This window comes from Vipera ursinii, assembly GCF_947247035.1.
Source record: "Vipera ursinii genome assembly, chromosome: 2".
Lineage (NCBI taxonomy): Eukaryota > Metazoa > Chordata > Lepidosauria > Squamata > Viperidae > Vipera > Vipera ursinii.
Window position 1 is genome coordinate 203,153,882 of NC_139513.1, and position 16,222 is coordinate 203,170,103.

A 16,222-nucleotide genomic window follows, 5' to 3' on the forward strand; every position below is an offset into this window, starting at 1 on the left:
AGTTTAAATATTAGAAATGCCTACTTCACAAAACAGACCCTCCTCAGTATAGCTGCCAAGAATCTTTTATGCTTTTAGACAGCAAAGACATTCCCGTCCCACACACACACCACTTTTAAACATTTAGGAAATCTCTATAAACCTAGGAAACACATGATGTGCAGCAGGGTTGTGCAGCCTTTGGGGCTTGAGAGCCATTCGTGGCCTGTGGTAGGATGGAAGAGGCTACATTTCAAAAGGGTGGGCAAAAGAGTTAAGGCAAACCAGTAGCTTGATTTCATTGAAACCAGTAAGCTAGTCTTCCCCAACCTGATGCATTCTAATACGTTGAGTTTACTTCCCTTAATTTACAGGGAACTTTGGAAACAAATGTCTACTTCATTTAAAACAAAAACAAAAACTGGTCAGTTGTAAGATGTGTGGAGACCTTGGTGCTCTCTGAGCTTAGTTGTTTTCCTGTAGACATTTCGTTATCCAAACCAAGTAACGTCATCAGTCCTAGTGATGTTACCTAGCACTGATTATGCAGTTACTCGCTTTGATGATGTTACCTAGTTTGTGTAATGAAACGTCTGCAAGAAAACAACCACGCTCGGAGAGCGTCAGTAGGACTCCTCATTTCAACCCTGAGCTACAGATATTCTTTCAGATGTGTGGAATTGTGGGAGTTGTATGGCCCTCGAGTGTGTTGCCAAGTGTAAAAAAACACTGATTTAAAGAGCACGAGAGCTTTCCTTGGCATGAGTAAACTGAGAGGAACTGAATGGCTAACCCTATGGATACCCACGGGGACGGACAGTAGGAGAAAATTGCTTAGATCTTTCTCTAGAGCAGACATGTCAAACACAAGGCCCGGGGGCCAGATCCGGCCCGTGAAGTGGTTTCATGTGGCCCGCGAAGCCATCCTGGAAACAGTGAGGGAACGGCCCCCACTGCCTTGGCCCTGGCCCAGAGACCTTCCTCCTGCCAGAGACCCTCAGATCTGTCCCACTCCTGCCCAGGCCCCCATAGGCACCCTTGATGCGAACGATGTAGAGCTGGCCACACCCACCCAGTAGGCCATGCCCACCCAGGCCACACCCACCCCGCCCCCTGAGGGCAACCGCAATACTCATGCGGCCCTCAATGAAATTGAGTTTGACACCCCTGCTCTAGAGGCACTGAAATTCAATTAGGATTACAGTCCAGTGTGCCACTGCCAGTATATCATGAGAGGGCCTTCTCTGTGGGGGCACCTGCCTTGTGGAATCAGCTCCCCTGGGAGCTCCGGATGGCCCCAGATCTCCAGTCCTTTCGTCGTGACCTCAAGACATACCTTTTCCAACAGGCCGACCTGGACTGATGATAAGGGCTTTTAATTATGTTTTTAATGTTTTTATTGGTTTTAGTGGGGCTTTGTGATAGTTTATTTTTTAAAAATATTTGTATTCTGTATTTTATTGTTGTTAGCCGCCCTGAGTCCTTCGGGAGATAGGGCGGCATGTAAGTCCCTAAACAAACAAACAAATAAATAAATAAATAAATAAATAAATAAATAAATAAATAAATAAATAAATAAACACTGATACGTTTTGCCCAATCCTAGCTTATGTTCTAAAGAGCTCTGAAAATCTTAAACACTTTCCCCAGGCCTTGAACTATACATCCAAGAGTTGCATTTTCATCTTTTCGTGATAGGTTTTCTTCTTTCAGTGGTGGGAAACTGTCTTTTTAATTGTATGATTGTTTTTACTGTATGCTACCCAGCATTGTTAGAGAATTGGGCAGCCAGCCTTAAGACAATTTTTACAGTAAATAAATGAATAAGAAATCCCAGGGCTGCAGCAAGGTTAGGAAGTTAAAAACATCCCCCCAACAAAGCAGGAACAAGCCATTTCTGTAAATTCAAGCAAATTACAAAGACCAGGAGTTGAGTTGGACTTGCAGTAGAGTTTAATCTACCTGTGCAGAAGCAAGCTGTTGTATAGTTTTATAATTTATACTTGTCAATAATAAGAACAAAACTGGAATCATCAATGCTGCCCTGGTAGTTTCGGAAGTACAGATTTGTCCTAAAGCTGTGTAAGAGCCTCTTTCAAAATCAGCATGCATTTATTTGAAGGATTTATGCTGAACTATGTCTGAAATAAAGATCTGATTGGTAGACATTTGAGAGACAGTATTTGTAAGGTTTCCCCCGCCCCAGCAACTTATAAAGATAGGTACAAAGCAGCCCCGCCTTCAAAGTTGCAATCTAAAAATCACAAGAAAAAAAGAAAAAGGAATTGGGAATAGAGAGGAAAGAACGAACAACTCCTGGCCAGAATAGCCAGAAGTCAGTAACCTGTTGAGTAGCTTTTTCTTGCTCAACCGATTGTCATCTTCCTTCTCTTTCTTTCTTATCTGCTTCTTTTTGTTTATGCATCTTGCCAGAGTTGCATCTTTACAATTAATGCTTTAAATGGGGGGAAAAAAATCTAAACCTTATGTAATTAAAATGATGCTGTTCCTGGATGAAAGGGAATTATTAGCTGTCCCAAATACCAGGATTGTTTGGAAGCTCGAATTTACGGGAGAATGGATTCCAAAATGGGGCAAAACAAAAAAGTATAGAATTGGCAGAGACCGGTGTGGCGGAGGCAGAGAAGAACTGAACGAGTTTATTGATTACCAAATACTAGTGGAGCAGACAGAGAGAGATGAAACTGAGGGAAACGGCATCAAGTCATCTAAAAGAAAGATAAGCAGAACTCAATTCCAGAAAGGCAGCAGTTGATATTGAGACATTTTGATATACATTTTGACTGCACTAAACCTTTCTGCACTTAGGGAAAAGCTGAAGAAGCGTTGATGGCGTCTCTTTATTCCTTGAAGCTTCTCCCAACTGAAGCAATCATGATTTTTTCCTTAGAACTAGTAGGTTTTCACTCAAGTAGACTTATCAGGCTTGCTTAGTTTTTTTTGGGGGGGGGGTATTTTTGTAAACTGTTTTATAATCTAATCCATTCCTTTACTAGTAAGGAATAAAAGAATTGTGTGAAGTGCAGCACCTGAAAAATGGAAGCAAATCTGTGTTTTGTTTTCTTGTCCCCTCCCCATTGAATTGTGATCCTGCATCTGCATTTTCTTTTTCCATTTCTCTTATTTGTACTTAAACTTTCTGTCACAAACTCCATATATGACTTAGAGATGTGTCTGGCATAGTTCTTTATATACAGGGGTTAAGCTAAAGTGTTAAGCTTAAGAACATGCATGTAAGGTCATGAGGTCTTGCAGTTATATAATTAGGAGGTGTGTATGTGTGCACATATTCTACGTTCTCAAGTCATAACTAAAGAATATTTTTTTTAAAAAAAAACAAGGCATCAATATTATATATTAAGGCCACCTTTAAGGCTAGGTATCCACTATATAATTTTCCCAGACATAAAATTTGAAAAATCACTTTGTAGTAAGAAATAAAGCCAACATTTTTAAAAAGCATATAAGGAGCAGCAATATTTAAATGAATGTTTAACTTGCCGGGTATCCTAAGATAATAGATATTGAAATTTAATTTATTGAAAGTCCGACAATACATATTTAAAGAGCGTGCAGCCTCACACTATCTGTTATTTCTTATCGTTTATGTTTAAGAAGGTTTCTTAATTGAGAATGTGTTTCATGCTTGCATAGTTGGCATTCTTTTGCTATGAGCATCTTTGGGAGACTGAACCTTTTCCTCCTGATTGTTTAGGTATCTTATATTTTACTGCCCACATGATCTAGCCTACCGCTGTTTATGTTTTCCACCTATACGACTGATGATTGCAGGAATGAAGGAAGTGACAAGAACCTGGAAGATAACAGGTGGAATTGTTCATGCGCATAAACGCTTTGCAGATGCCTGGCTAATCATGATAGGAGTTGGTTGGGCCAGAGGTAATATCTGAAACCTCTCTGTTCTAAGACTAATTTTTGGGCTGTTGTTTATTTGGTTTTATGGAGAGTATCTGGGACCATTTGGAGAAGAAAGGCTGACTCCATACAAAACTGTTCAGGGTTATTTGTTTTCAGCTTCTCAGCCCTCTGAAAATGGCTAATTAGAAATAAATTCCCTTTATAGGAAGCATCAACATGTCCAGAGATGCAGTCTTAGTTTTATGGTGCTATTTCATAGCCTTTTGATAAAATCTACTGTAATGGTTAACATTGCTGACCTATAGAAACAAGTTTTCTCTATCTCAAATCCAGCTTTACAGTTTGCTTCCTCCCCCCCTCCCCCCCGAATTGTCTTATTTTCCTTTCAGTTAATGTTGGATAGTTTCCCTATGTCTTCTAATTTGATCAAATCCCTTTTCTCAATTTTCTCTTCTCTTTTTCATATACATTGTAATTCACATCTATATCTGAATATAAATAAGTTGAAGAACATAAAGCCAAGAGCCTTTTCACATATCTGGCGCTATGCCTTTCTGTTAAATGTTCAGCAGAAAGTTCTGCCTAGTAAATGTGTGCAAAATTAAGTTGTATGTGAGGATGCTACCTGTGTTAAGCTATTTTTTTAAAGTAAATTGCTGTTGCTTTAAAACAGTTGCAACAAAAAAGCGAGCATAGCATATAAATGAAGGTACAATTGAAATAATATATAGCATTGTGTGTGTGTGTGTGTGTGTGTGTGTGTGTGTGTTTATGGCTTCTGATGTCAAGTATATAAGCATCTTTCCAAAAACAGTCCTTTTTACACAATCTGGGCATACACTAGATTCAAAGTTCTTCAGTAATAGATGCATTTTACATTTGGCCATTTCTGACTTCCTTAGAGGAACTGAGGATAGTTCTCCAAATATCTCCTAAAGCTTCCTGTCTGAAGCAATTTCTACTCATTACTGTATTCTCTAACCAAATGGGGCCATGTAGGATTAGGATACAGGCCAGCCTGGTAGTTGCATTTGATAAGCTGATCACAAGGAGGATTTATACTGTATTGGGTGCAAAAGTGGGCTGGATGGATTGTTTTTGTACTGTGAAGTTCCAATTTCCCCCCCCCCCCCATTGAAAACGAAAGGTGGGAAAGAAAAGGGTGATGGTGGTGTCCGTTGGGAGTGGGCTCCATGACATAAAATAGCCTGTTGACCTGTTTTGCCTATTGGATTATAACAGGGCTGAGAAAAGTTCAGTCCTTCTGCAGCCTCCTTTCAAGTTCTTAATTCAGGCACATTGGTCTCATGTTATAAGCAATTAGTTCTCCTTATTTGCGCCAAGTGAGATATAGCCCTGCCTTATTTTAAAGCTTACTGAATTCTTACAGTATAAGGCTATTACAGATTCTAGACTTCAGAGTGAAGCTCCATCTCAAAATAGGATGCTTTCTAAAGAGTCTCAATTTGAGGATCCAATTTCAATAACTGTAAAATAGGTCATTTCATTTCTTCCTATAACTTAAAGGGCCCTGTCTTGTGCCTCTGAAAGTAATGTGATGGATTTGCAGTTGTCCTAACTAGAAGTGGGATTGAGTGTCGTAAGATCTTTTGAACCAATTTAAGCATGTAATAATTTGTATTGAATTACAGGAGCTGGTGGCGGTCTAATATCCAACTTTGAACAGTTGGTGAGAGGTGTATGGAAGCCTGAAACTAATGAACTGCTGAAGATGTCATAGTAAGTCAGTGAAAAGCACATAACAATTGGCAGTTCTGGGGACATTTTTTCCCATTGGAAGATCTGTAAAAGTAGCTCTTCAGTTAATGTAACTTTAAGCAATACTATAAAATTCTAATTTCTTTCCCTTTGAGAGGATATTTCTCCACACTAGTTTGGTATCTGAAAAACCTTTAAGCACATGACACTGAAACTTGGCATATTGCAGAACACTGTTATGTCCTTATAACTGCAGAAATTGAATAGCGGTGGGGCCAGATAACTCCAGGAATCTCAGGGACATCAGCTGTGGGAGTTTTTTGGAGTGTGCATAATTGAATTCTATTAATTCATTTAGTGACAATGAGACTATAACATGAGACTATGGAAATGTGCTCCTTTCTTTATTTACTAAATCAAAATCTCGCTGTCATATAAACAAACTGCAACTGGCAACCTAGCAGAATTCTGCATTTACTGAAAAATGGGCAAATTGGCACTCTCAGATAATTATCCCCAAAGTCTTTGTACTGCTCCTCAGATGAATAATGATAGCCAAATACTGTGGCGCAGTTCTTGAATTAAGTGAATGTCTTGCAATGCATTCTTTAGGTTGTATATTGTGGAGAACGTTGATGCTGGCAAATACATTTCCTCTAGAATATAACAACCTTTTGCTTCTCATCCTGCTAACCAGATGCCTCTGAAAGGATCAAGTATTCTTCCACTCCAGGAGTATCATCAAACCTTGGCTGTGGAATTCTGAGAGTTGAAATCCACAAGTCTTAAAAGTTGTATAAGTTGGACACCCCTGCTTTATCTCTCTTTAAAGTCATCCCATGGTTCTTCCCACATCTTGTGGACGTGCATTTCCCAGAATTATGTGTGTCTCCGTTCATCTGTTTTAAATCTTCCAATTAACTCTTTGGATCGTGGCACTGGTGTTTTAAGAGAAGAAAATAATTTCTCCCTGTCCATTTCCCCCGCCCACACACTTTGCATAACTTAAACCTCAAATACATCCCTCTTTGGTCACCTTTTTCCAAATCGAAGACTAACAAACATTCTACCCTTTTATGGAAGGGAAGTGTTGTGGTTCCCCTAATCCAGGGGTGTCAAACTCAATTTCATTGAGGGCCTCATCAGCATTGCGGTTGCCCTCAGGGGGCCGGGTGGGTATGGCCAGGGTGGGCGTGGCCTACTGGGTGGGCGTGGCTAGAGTGCGTATGGCCTACTGGGTGGGCGTGGCCAGCTCTACATCGTTCGCATCAAGGGTGCCTATGGGGGCCTGGGCAGGAGTGGGACAGATCTGAGGGTCTCTGGCAGAAGGAGGGTCTCTGGGCCAGGGCCAAGGCAGTGGAGGCCGTTCCCTCACTGTTTCCAGGATGGCTTCACGGGCCAATTGAAAGCACTTCGCGGGCCGGATCCGGCCCCCGGGCCTTGTCTTTGACATGTCTGCCCTAATCATTTTGATAGCATTCCTTTTCATCTTTTCCAGCTTCATTGTATCATTTTTCTTTGTGGTGATAGAACTGTACCCAAATGCGCCGTGCATGCTGTAGATGTTTTTTTCTAGTGAAAAGTAGAAAACTTAGGTTCCAGCCATGTGCAGGTGAATTTAGGGTTGGGTTGTTTTTTTCCTGTTTTGTTATTTTTTGCCCCAGCATGCTTTCATTTTACAATTACGCAATTTAAAGTGCATTTGCCATTTAGCTAACCATTTCCCCAGTTTAATGAAATCCTTCTGGAACTCTTTACAGACACTCTTGCATTTTATCACTCAGAATGGTTTAGTATCGCCCACAAATCGAGAACTGTTCTGAATAAGTGAAAAACTCAAATCTTTGAGAGACTTAGTTTATTATCCTCCATTTAGAAATGTGTCCATTTTATTGTATCCTTTGCTCTTCTAAAGGCAGTTTTTTTTAAAAAAGGCAGCAACTATTGACAACTCATTTTGTGAAAAACCTTTTGAAAATCTAAGTGTTGACAGGTCACTTCCATCCTGTTCAAAAGCAAGATATATCTTTGCCAATTCTTTAACAAGGCTTGTTCCCCTATATTCATAGGTTGTTCATTTTTTTTAAAAAAACCTCTACCCATTTGCAGATAATAGATGTTAAACTAACTGGCCTATAATCTGCAGGATGTCCTCTTACCTGATCCTTTACATATAACTGCTCATTTTTTTTAATATTTTGAATTTTTAACTAGCTCTCATCATTATGCAATGTAATCTCTCAAATTGTTCTATAATATTTTCTCTTCCTACTGCAGTTCAGATATTTGGTTGCTTTCTCCTTGAAAAAAGTCAGTCCAGACTCAGGTATCTATCTGCCCTGTAACCTCTGTGCTTGCTTGATTATTTTCTATTATATTTGTCCACTTGGCTGGCATATTCATTTCTTTTATAGAATGTGCAGGTCATTGAATTTGCTAGTTTCTGCTATGCTTTTTTTTTTTTTACTAAAATTTAGCGGCTTCTGTTCAAGCATCTGTAAACACAGAGACAAAGAATTCATTCAGCTTCTTGGTAATTACCATGTCCTCTCTGAGGATATATTTCCTTCCTTTATCATTTAGTGTCTGACCGCCTTCCTAGTTTTTTGGTTTTTTTTTGCTTCAGATACACCTAAAGATCATCTTATTTTTCCCCCTTCCTTTTTTTTGTCATATACCTTTTAAATGCTTCCTCTTCTTTCTCCTTATCTCATAGCACATTTTCTGTCTGTTCCAAGCCAAATGGAATGTTAGATGAAGTTATGTAAAGGTTTGAACTTGTCTCTCCATCCACCTGTCCACAGCATAACTTTCCAGAAGATGAACAGAAGGGGTGAAAATGTGCTATGGTGAATATATATATATATATATATATATATATATATATATATATATATATATATATATATATATATATATATATATATATATATATATATATATATATATATATATATATATATATATATATATATATATATATATATATATATATATATATATATAACATTCCGGGGGGGATCCTACTTGGGAATTGGGAAGCTGCTTCTTCTTGGTCGTGAAGTTCAAGGTGCTAACAATGACATTCAAAGCTCTACATGGCATGGGTCCGGACTACCTACGGGAGCACCTTCTGCCGATGTCAGCACCCCACCGTCCTGTGCGCTCCCACAGAGAGGGCCTCCTCAGGGTGCCACTGCTCAAGGAATGTCGGCTGGTGGCCCCCAGGGGGAGGGCATTCTCAGTGGGTGCGCCAGCCCTCTGGAACACCTTACCTACCGAAATCCGGATGGCCCCTGACCTCCGTACCTTCCGTCGCGACTTAAAAACTTTTTTGTTCCAGCAGGCTGGCCTGGCATGATAGCGTTAATTGGGGTCCCAGTTTGTGTTCATTAGTGTTTCTTATTATTTTATTGTTCGGTCTGTATACCTTCCTTCCTCTGTACACCGCCCCGAGTCCCTCGGGAGAAGGGCGGTTTATAAAAACTAATAAATAAATAAATAAATAAATAAATAAATAAATAAATAAATAAATAAATAAATAAATGTAACCCAGATCTGAAACTCTGCATCCCAAAGCAAACATACATAGAAATATGCAATATTGCGATCCAAGAACAGCAGAAACACACACACACACACACACACACACACACACACACACACACTCTTGTAACATGGAATAAATAATAGACACTTTCTATGGCCACTGCTGGTGAAGAAGTTAGAAAGAATTCCAGAAGCCAGTCAGTCCCTGCATGGTTCTCCAATCAATTTCTCTTTGTTTCCTTTCCTTGCCTCTAAATTTCCATAGCTTCAGGCATACTACTAGAAAGGCTGGCCTTTTTCTAGATTTGGCTGGCGTATTTTTATTCTGTGGAAGATTTTCTAAATTTTCTAAATTTTCTTCTAGTTTCATTTTTGAGAAGCTCCCCCCTTTTGTAATCAGATGTAACTCTTCTTTGGGCCTGCTGGCGGTTTCCCATTTGTATGTTAAGTATACGGTAGCGTTACGGTTATTGTATCCTCTTATTTCTGCAACAATGATATCGTGCGGCAGATCGTGGTTGCTACTTAGGATTAAGACTAGGGTTGTCTCTCCTTGGTCAGTTCTGAAGGTTGGTTGGTTCTAAGACAGAATTATTTAGGATATATAGAAATCATGACTTGAAAATTTAGCCAGTCTGTGTGAAGGAATTCATCATTATTACAAGAATCTCTCTTTTGCATGCTCCCCTGATTTGTTTAAATATCTCAAAATTGTCCTTAGTATTTTGATACCATACCTGTGAATCTATCCCTAGATCTAATTTACACTTGAGATCAGACAACTGCTGGAATAGTTCATTGAATGATTTTTCCCCCTCTGGAATATTATGTCCAAGGAACAAGTATAAAACTATAGTTAGAAAATCATCACTATGAATTTGTTTTAACATTGCCTACTTTGCTAAGAAGGGGAGAAGATGCAATTACTCTCACCAAAAGTATTTATACCACTACTGCTTTAAGGTTTTAAGACTATAAAATCAGTCCAGCACTGATTACAATAATAAGAATACTGTAGATGGCTATGACATTTAAAGCAGAGAGCTCAGCTATGAAGCAATCCTGCTTGAATCTGAATTTCTGTAGGCAAAATCCCGATAGAGCCTGCTGTGAGTAGAACCCCTCTCTATATTCAGCTGGCCTTTTAGTTATCTTCCACCACAGCTATACTACTCCACTTAGAGGGACGTGTCTTAAGACAATTCTATTCTCGTCAAAGCCTGGGGACTAGAACGCAATGCTACTAAGTACAGTGATATTCTCAGAAAGTAGTCGGAAAGAAGTCATAGGCCGGATGTAGTCTTGATCCATACAAGATGGTTTAGAGGGATTATAGTAGTGACTAATCTAGGAATAGATCACGTGAAGTACTAATACCACTTTACAAGGCCTTGGTAAGGCCACACCTGGAATACTGCATCCAGTTTTGGTCACCACGATGTAAAAAAGATGTCGAGACACTAGAAAGGGTACAGAGAAGAGCAACAAAGATGATCGGGGGACTGGAGGCTAAAACATATAGGGAACAGTTGCTGGAATTGGGTATGTGTAGTTTAATGAAGAGAAGGATGAGGGGTGACATGATAGCAGAGTTCCAATATCTCAGGGGCTGCCACAAAGAAGAGGGAGTCAACTTTTCCAAAGCACCTGAAGGCAGGACAAGAAGCAATGGATGGAAACTAGTCAAAGAGAGAAGCAACCTAGAACTAAGGAGAAACTTCCTGACAGTTAGAACAATTAGCCAGTGGAACAACCTGCCTCCAGAGGTGGTGAATGCTCCAACACTGGAAGTTTTTAAGAAGAGACTGGACAGCCATTTGTCTGAAATGGTATAGGGTTTCCTGCCTGAGCAGGGGGCTGGACTAGATGACCTCGAAGGTCCCTTCCAACTTACTTATTATTAATAGGTGGTTAGTGTTTTAACCAAGTTACACTCATCCTAAGGGGATCAAATGTGCTGTTCTTTTTCTGCTGGAGGGGATGGTGTTTCTTTTTAGCCACTGCTGCTGTTCTTTATCAGTTTGCAGAACCAGTGACAAAGGGCCTTTCATTTTCTGTGATATACTGATACAGAGCCAATTTCATCTGGTAGGTAAAGTACTGGATTAGAAGCTGTGAGACTGTGAATTCTAATTCTGCCCAAGGCACAGCCTGGTGATTCTCAGTCCTAGAGGAAAGTACTAGCAAGTCACTTTTGAAAATGCTGTCAAGAAAAGTGCAGGGGCTAGTCATCAGGAATCATAGTTGACTTGATGGATCATAACAGAAATAAGTGATTAGTATCAGATCCTGATTAGGAAATAGGATTAAACTGCAGTTTCTAATTCAGTTATTATTGAGAATGTGGTTCTTTTTATTTCTTGCCCGTTCTAGGGAATTCTCAAAGCAGCTAACAAAATTAAAACAAAATATAAAATGTTAAAAGCTTAAAATATTAATATTAATATAGTAAAGTTTCCCCCGCACATGCGTGCTAGTCGTTTCCGACTCTAGGGGCCGGTGCTCATCTCCGTTTCAAAGCCGAAGAGCCAGCGCTTGTCCGAGGACGTCTCCGTGGTCATGTGGCCGGCATGACTAGACGCCAAAGGCGCACGGAACGCTGTTACCTTCCCACCGTAGTGGTCCCTATTTTTCTACTTGCATTTTTACGTGCTTTCGAACTGCTAGGTTGGCAGAAGCTGGGACGAGTAACAGGCGCTCGCTCTGTTACACGGCACTCGGGATTCGACCCGCCAAACTGCCGACCTTCTGATTGACAAGCTCAGCATCCTAACCCACTGTTAACTTTTTATTTCGTTAGTATCAACTTAATGGTTTAATATGGAGAAAGAGATGTATCTTTACAAATGTTCTTTTCCTGAGCACCAAGTGAGTGAGGGCCCAACACAATTCCACGAAAAAGCTCTGCAAGAGAAGTACTACATACTTCAGAAAGGTGCATCTTCAGAAAGACCTCCCTTGAAGAGCTGAATGATCGACTAAGATCACAGTGGGAGAGATTGGCCTTGAGCTGTTTACCACTTGAAAGGTTAATACTGTAGCAACTTCTTAAATTTTGCTTGGTAAACAAGTGTGAAAAATCCAGATCTTTCAGTAGAGACATTAAGTATTCCCCCCCTTTTTTTGCATTAATCCCTGGTAGAAGCATCAAAGCTATCATCTGAGTGCAAGGTGGAAGCAAGATCTTAAGCCTAGTCTTAAAGTTTATGAAATCAGTCCTCATCTTTGAACAAGTTTTTTTCCCCCCTAGATTGCTTTTGGAGTTTAGCGTTAAGTTTTTCCTATAGGTCAATGATTTCTTTTCAAGGGACGTTGGCAGATAGCCTGCAAGGAAAAGATTATTGGAACAATACACTCTCTTGGTTAGGACGCTGAGCTTGTCGATCAGAAGGTCGGCAGTTTGGCGGGTCGAATCCCGAGTGCCGCGTAACAGAGTGAGCGCCTGTTACTCGTCCCAGCTTCTGCCAACCTAGCAGTTTGAAAGCACGTAAAAATGCAAGTAGAAAAATAGGGACCACTCCGGTGGGAAGGTAACAGCGTTCCGTGCACCTTTGGCGTCTAGTCATGCAGGCCACATGACCATGGAGGCGTCCTCGGACAAGCGCTGGCTCTTCGGCTTTGAAACAGAGATGAGCACCGGCCCCTAGAGTCGGAAATGACTAGCACGCATGTGCGGGGGAACCTTTACCTTTACTTATGTATGGAGAGCATTTTTGCAAAAGGATCTTAATCTTTCATATTATTGAAATATATGAACATGTAAGCTTCACTTTGGGGAAGGAATTGCAATGGGAGGTAAAGATGATCTGTCCTTCGATTCCGAACATCTTGCTTTTTAGTAGTCCGGCTTTATCTTTGCCATCCATGAACATCCTGCTTTGTAGGAGGAAGTAGGATGGAGATGGAGAAGGTCCAACTTCAGAACAATATTAAGAATAATTGAGAGTAAGACTTTACGGAATAAGCTAAGAGGAACTTAGCAGCGGAGTTCAGCAGGGAAATTTAAGAAGGGGAATCTTTAATCTCAAATCTCTTTTCCTTCTTAAGTTGACAGCTGGTGCTTAGCTAACTTCAGAAGAGAGCAAGGAAAGAAAACCTTTCCTATTTGGTGAAGGCCTTAATAAACCGAAGTGAAGACGAATGCCTGCGGTTTACGGGCATGACCTAGAATGCTTGCATCAAGTTTGTGCATTGCCTTGAAATAAAAATCGGCGTATATTGGCCGCAAGTGCAAGAGCACAATTTCATTTGAAGAAAATATATGAAGATTTGAGCAATGAATTGCCAAATTTTAGCTTCTAGCTTATCGTTATTTCTCCCTGCTAATCCATTTCGGGAACCGATCGCACTGTCAAGAGCAGCTACAACTATATCAGCACGACTCTGAAGCTCTAGGATGAGGATTCATAAACTGGGCACCCCGCAGATGTTTTCATACTTTTTTATTTTATTAAAAAGTTTTTTTTTTAATTAAAGAGTTTTACAAAAAAAATTTTTTTACAAAACATCCCCCAAAACCACCCACCCCAAACCCCACCTCCCCCCCACTTCCCAGAACTGAATACAGGGTCATAAATATAATAATCATATTCTAACTAAAATTATCCATTATAAAATTAACCAAATTCATAATGTGCTTTAACTCCCCTTTAACATTGATACATTCAAATTATTAAAAACATAATAATAATAACTTAAACAAAAATATAATCAATACTAATACTAAAGTTAAAAAAAATCTAAAATCTACTCATAAGCTAAATGGAACTTTTTAGTCCCATATTTATTCTGAATATAATCTATCCATCTCCTCCAAACTGAAATATATCTTTCTTGCGAATGATCCTTCAAATAAGCAGAAATCTTAGACATTTCTGCAAGATTCGATACCTTAAGTACCCATTCTTCTATAGAAGGCAAACTATCCTCCTTCCAATATTGTCCCACCAGTAACCGTGCTGCTGTTATCAAGTTCAACATCAGATTAATTTCTTTAGTATCACAATCTACAACAATACCCAAATTAAAAAGTTTTGAAGTACATTTTTGAACATAAACCCCATCCCCCCCTACCCCTAACCTATACCCTAACCCACCCAATACCCCTACCTCCCCCAGCCCCCCCCTCATACTTTTAAGTCTATGAAAAAAACCCCAGAAAGGGTGGGAAAAATACTGCAGGACTATGACTAGTGTTGGAAATTATGCAGATGGGAGCCATCTGGTTACTGGTACCGTGGTCTGAATTATCTGGATGATGGATTGCTGGCACAAAGCGGATTGCATCTCACCAACACCCTTTATTATAGACCTCCAGGAAAGATTGGAAGGAAATGGGAATGCTGCCATGATGGGACCTCTTAAACCACTCGGTGAAATGTAATGGAGAACATAAAAGTTAACGTCCTTTGTACATTAATGCTCAGAGTGTGGAAGATACACGAGACGGACATAATTCTTACTCTAGGGAATGCGATTCCATAGGTGTGAGAGTGCCGGTGGGGATGAGTACCAGGATTGCAGTCCAGTCCTTGTGGTTGAAGGGCACAATTTGATCAAAGAAATAGAAGCAACAGAAAGGAAGGAGGCATTAAAAGTGTCTTATTCCTGCTCAGAAATTTAAAAAGAACTTGATGGTGCAGATACTCTTGACTTATGACCTGAATTTCTGTCGCTAAGAAAAGTGGTTGTTAATTGAGTCTCATCCAATTTTATGACCTTTTTTGGCCATGGTTGTTAAGTGAATCACTGCCGTTTAGTGAAATCATGCAGTCATTAAGCAAATTCAGCTTCCCCCATTGACTTTGTTTGTCAGACGCTGGCTGGGAAGATTGCAAATGGCGATCACGTGAACCTGGGACGCTGCAACTGTCGTAAGTACAGGCCAGTTGCCAAGTGCCCGAAGGTTGTTCGTGTGACCGTGGGGAATGCTGCAGTGGTCGTAAGTGTGAGGACTGGTTGTAAGTTTTTTTTCCCAGTGCTGTTGTAACTTCAAAAGGTTGCCAAACAAACGGTTGTGTGTTGAGGATTAAGAGAGACTGGCCCAGTCAAATAAATAAATAATTAAGAAAAGTCTGAACGTTTCCTTATTTGACTCATATATAAGAGGTCCTTGTAGACAATTGCGAAAAGTTGGATAGAGAAGTAGAACAAGATTGATAGAATCCCATTGAGGAAAAAATTATTGGGATCTTGGAATCCTAGTGGACGGTCACTTAAATATGAGCCAGCAGTGTGCTGCAGCTGCCAAAAGAGCCAATGCAGTCCTAGGGATAGAATAAAGATCGTGTGAAGTGTTGATACCACTCTATAATGCCTTGGTAATACTAAACTTGGAATACGGCATCCAGTTTTGGTCACCACAATGTAATAAAGATGTTGAGACTCTAGAAAGAGTGCAGAAAAGAACAACAAAGATGATCAGGAGACTGGAGTCTAAAAAAGAACAGTTGCTGGAATTGGGTATAAAAAGAAGGGCTAAGGGTGACATGATAGCAATGTTCCAATATCTAAGGGGTTGCCACAAAGAAGAGGGAGTCAACTTATTCTCCAAAGCACCTGAAGCCAGGATGAGAAGCAATGGATGGAAACTAATCAAGGAGACAAGCAACATAGAACTAAGGAGAAATTTCTTGACAGTTAAAACAATTAATCAGTGGAACAACTTGCCTCTAGAAGTAACACTGGAAGTTCTTAAGAAGAGATTGAACAACCATTTTTCTGAAATGGTGTAGGGCAGAGGTCCCCAACCTTTTGGGCAACAGGGACTGGTTACATGGAGAGAGGTTTTTCCATGGACCGGAAGGGATGTGATTTTGTGTGCTGCCTGCATCCCGCAGATGGGGCTTTACTTGTTCGTGCGGCCTGGTTGCTGGCATGCTGCGGCCCGGTACCAGTCCATGGACCGGGGGTTGGGGACCCCTGGTATAGGGCTTCCTGCCTGAGCAGGGGGTTGGACTAGAAGGCCTTCATGGTCCCTTTCAATTCTGTCATTCTCTATTCTGTGAATTCACTTTGAATGAATATAAATCTTCAGGGCCAGATAAATTGCAACCTAAAGTACTGAAGGAATTTG

The 16,222-nt window shown here is 40.2% G+C and overlaps 1 protein-coding gene across 2 annotated transcripts in view; it reads left to right on the top strand.

Moving 5' to 3' along the window:
• TMEM38B (transmembrane protein 38B) overlaps nucleotides 1-16,222 on the top strand; it is a 44,980-nt gene that overhangs the window by 16,089 nt on the left and 12,669 nt on the right. For both annotated transcript variants that reach the window (XM_083352513.1, XM_083352512.1), the window contains exons 3-4: nucleotides 3,716-3,900; nucleotides 5,532-5,619. In XM_083352513.1, coding sequence (XP_083208639.1) covers nucleotides 3,716-3,900; nucleotides 5,532-5,619 — 273 coding nt within the window. The remainder of the gene's footprint in view (nucleotides 1-3,715; nucleotides 3,901-5,531; nucleotides 5,620-16,222) is intronic.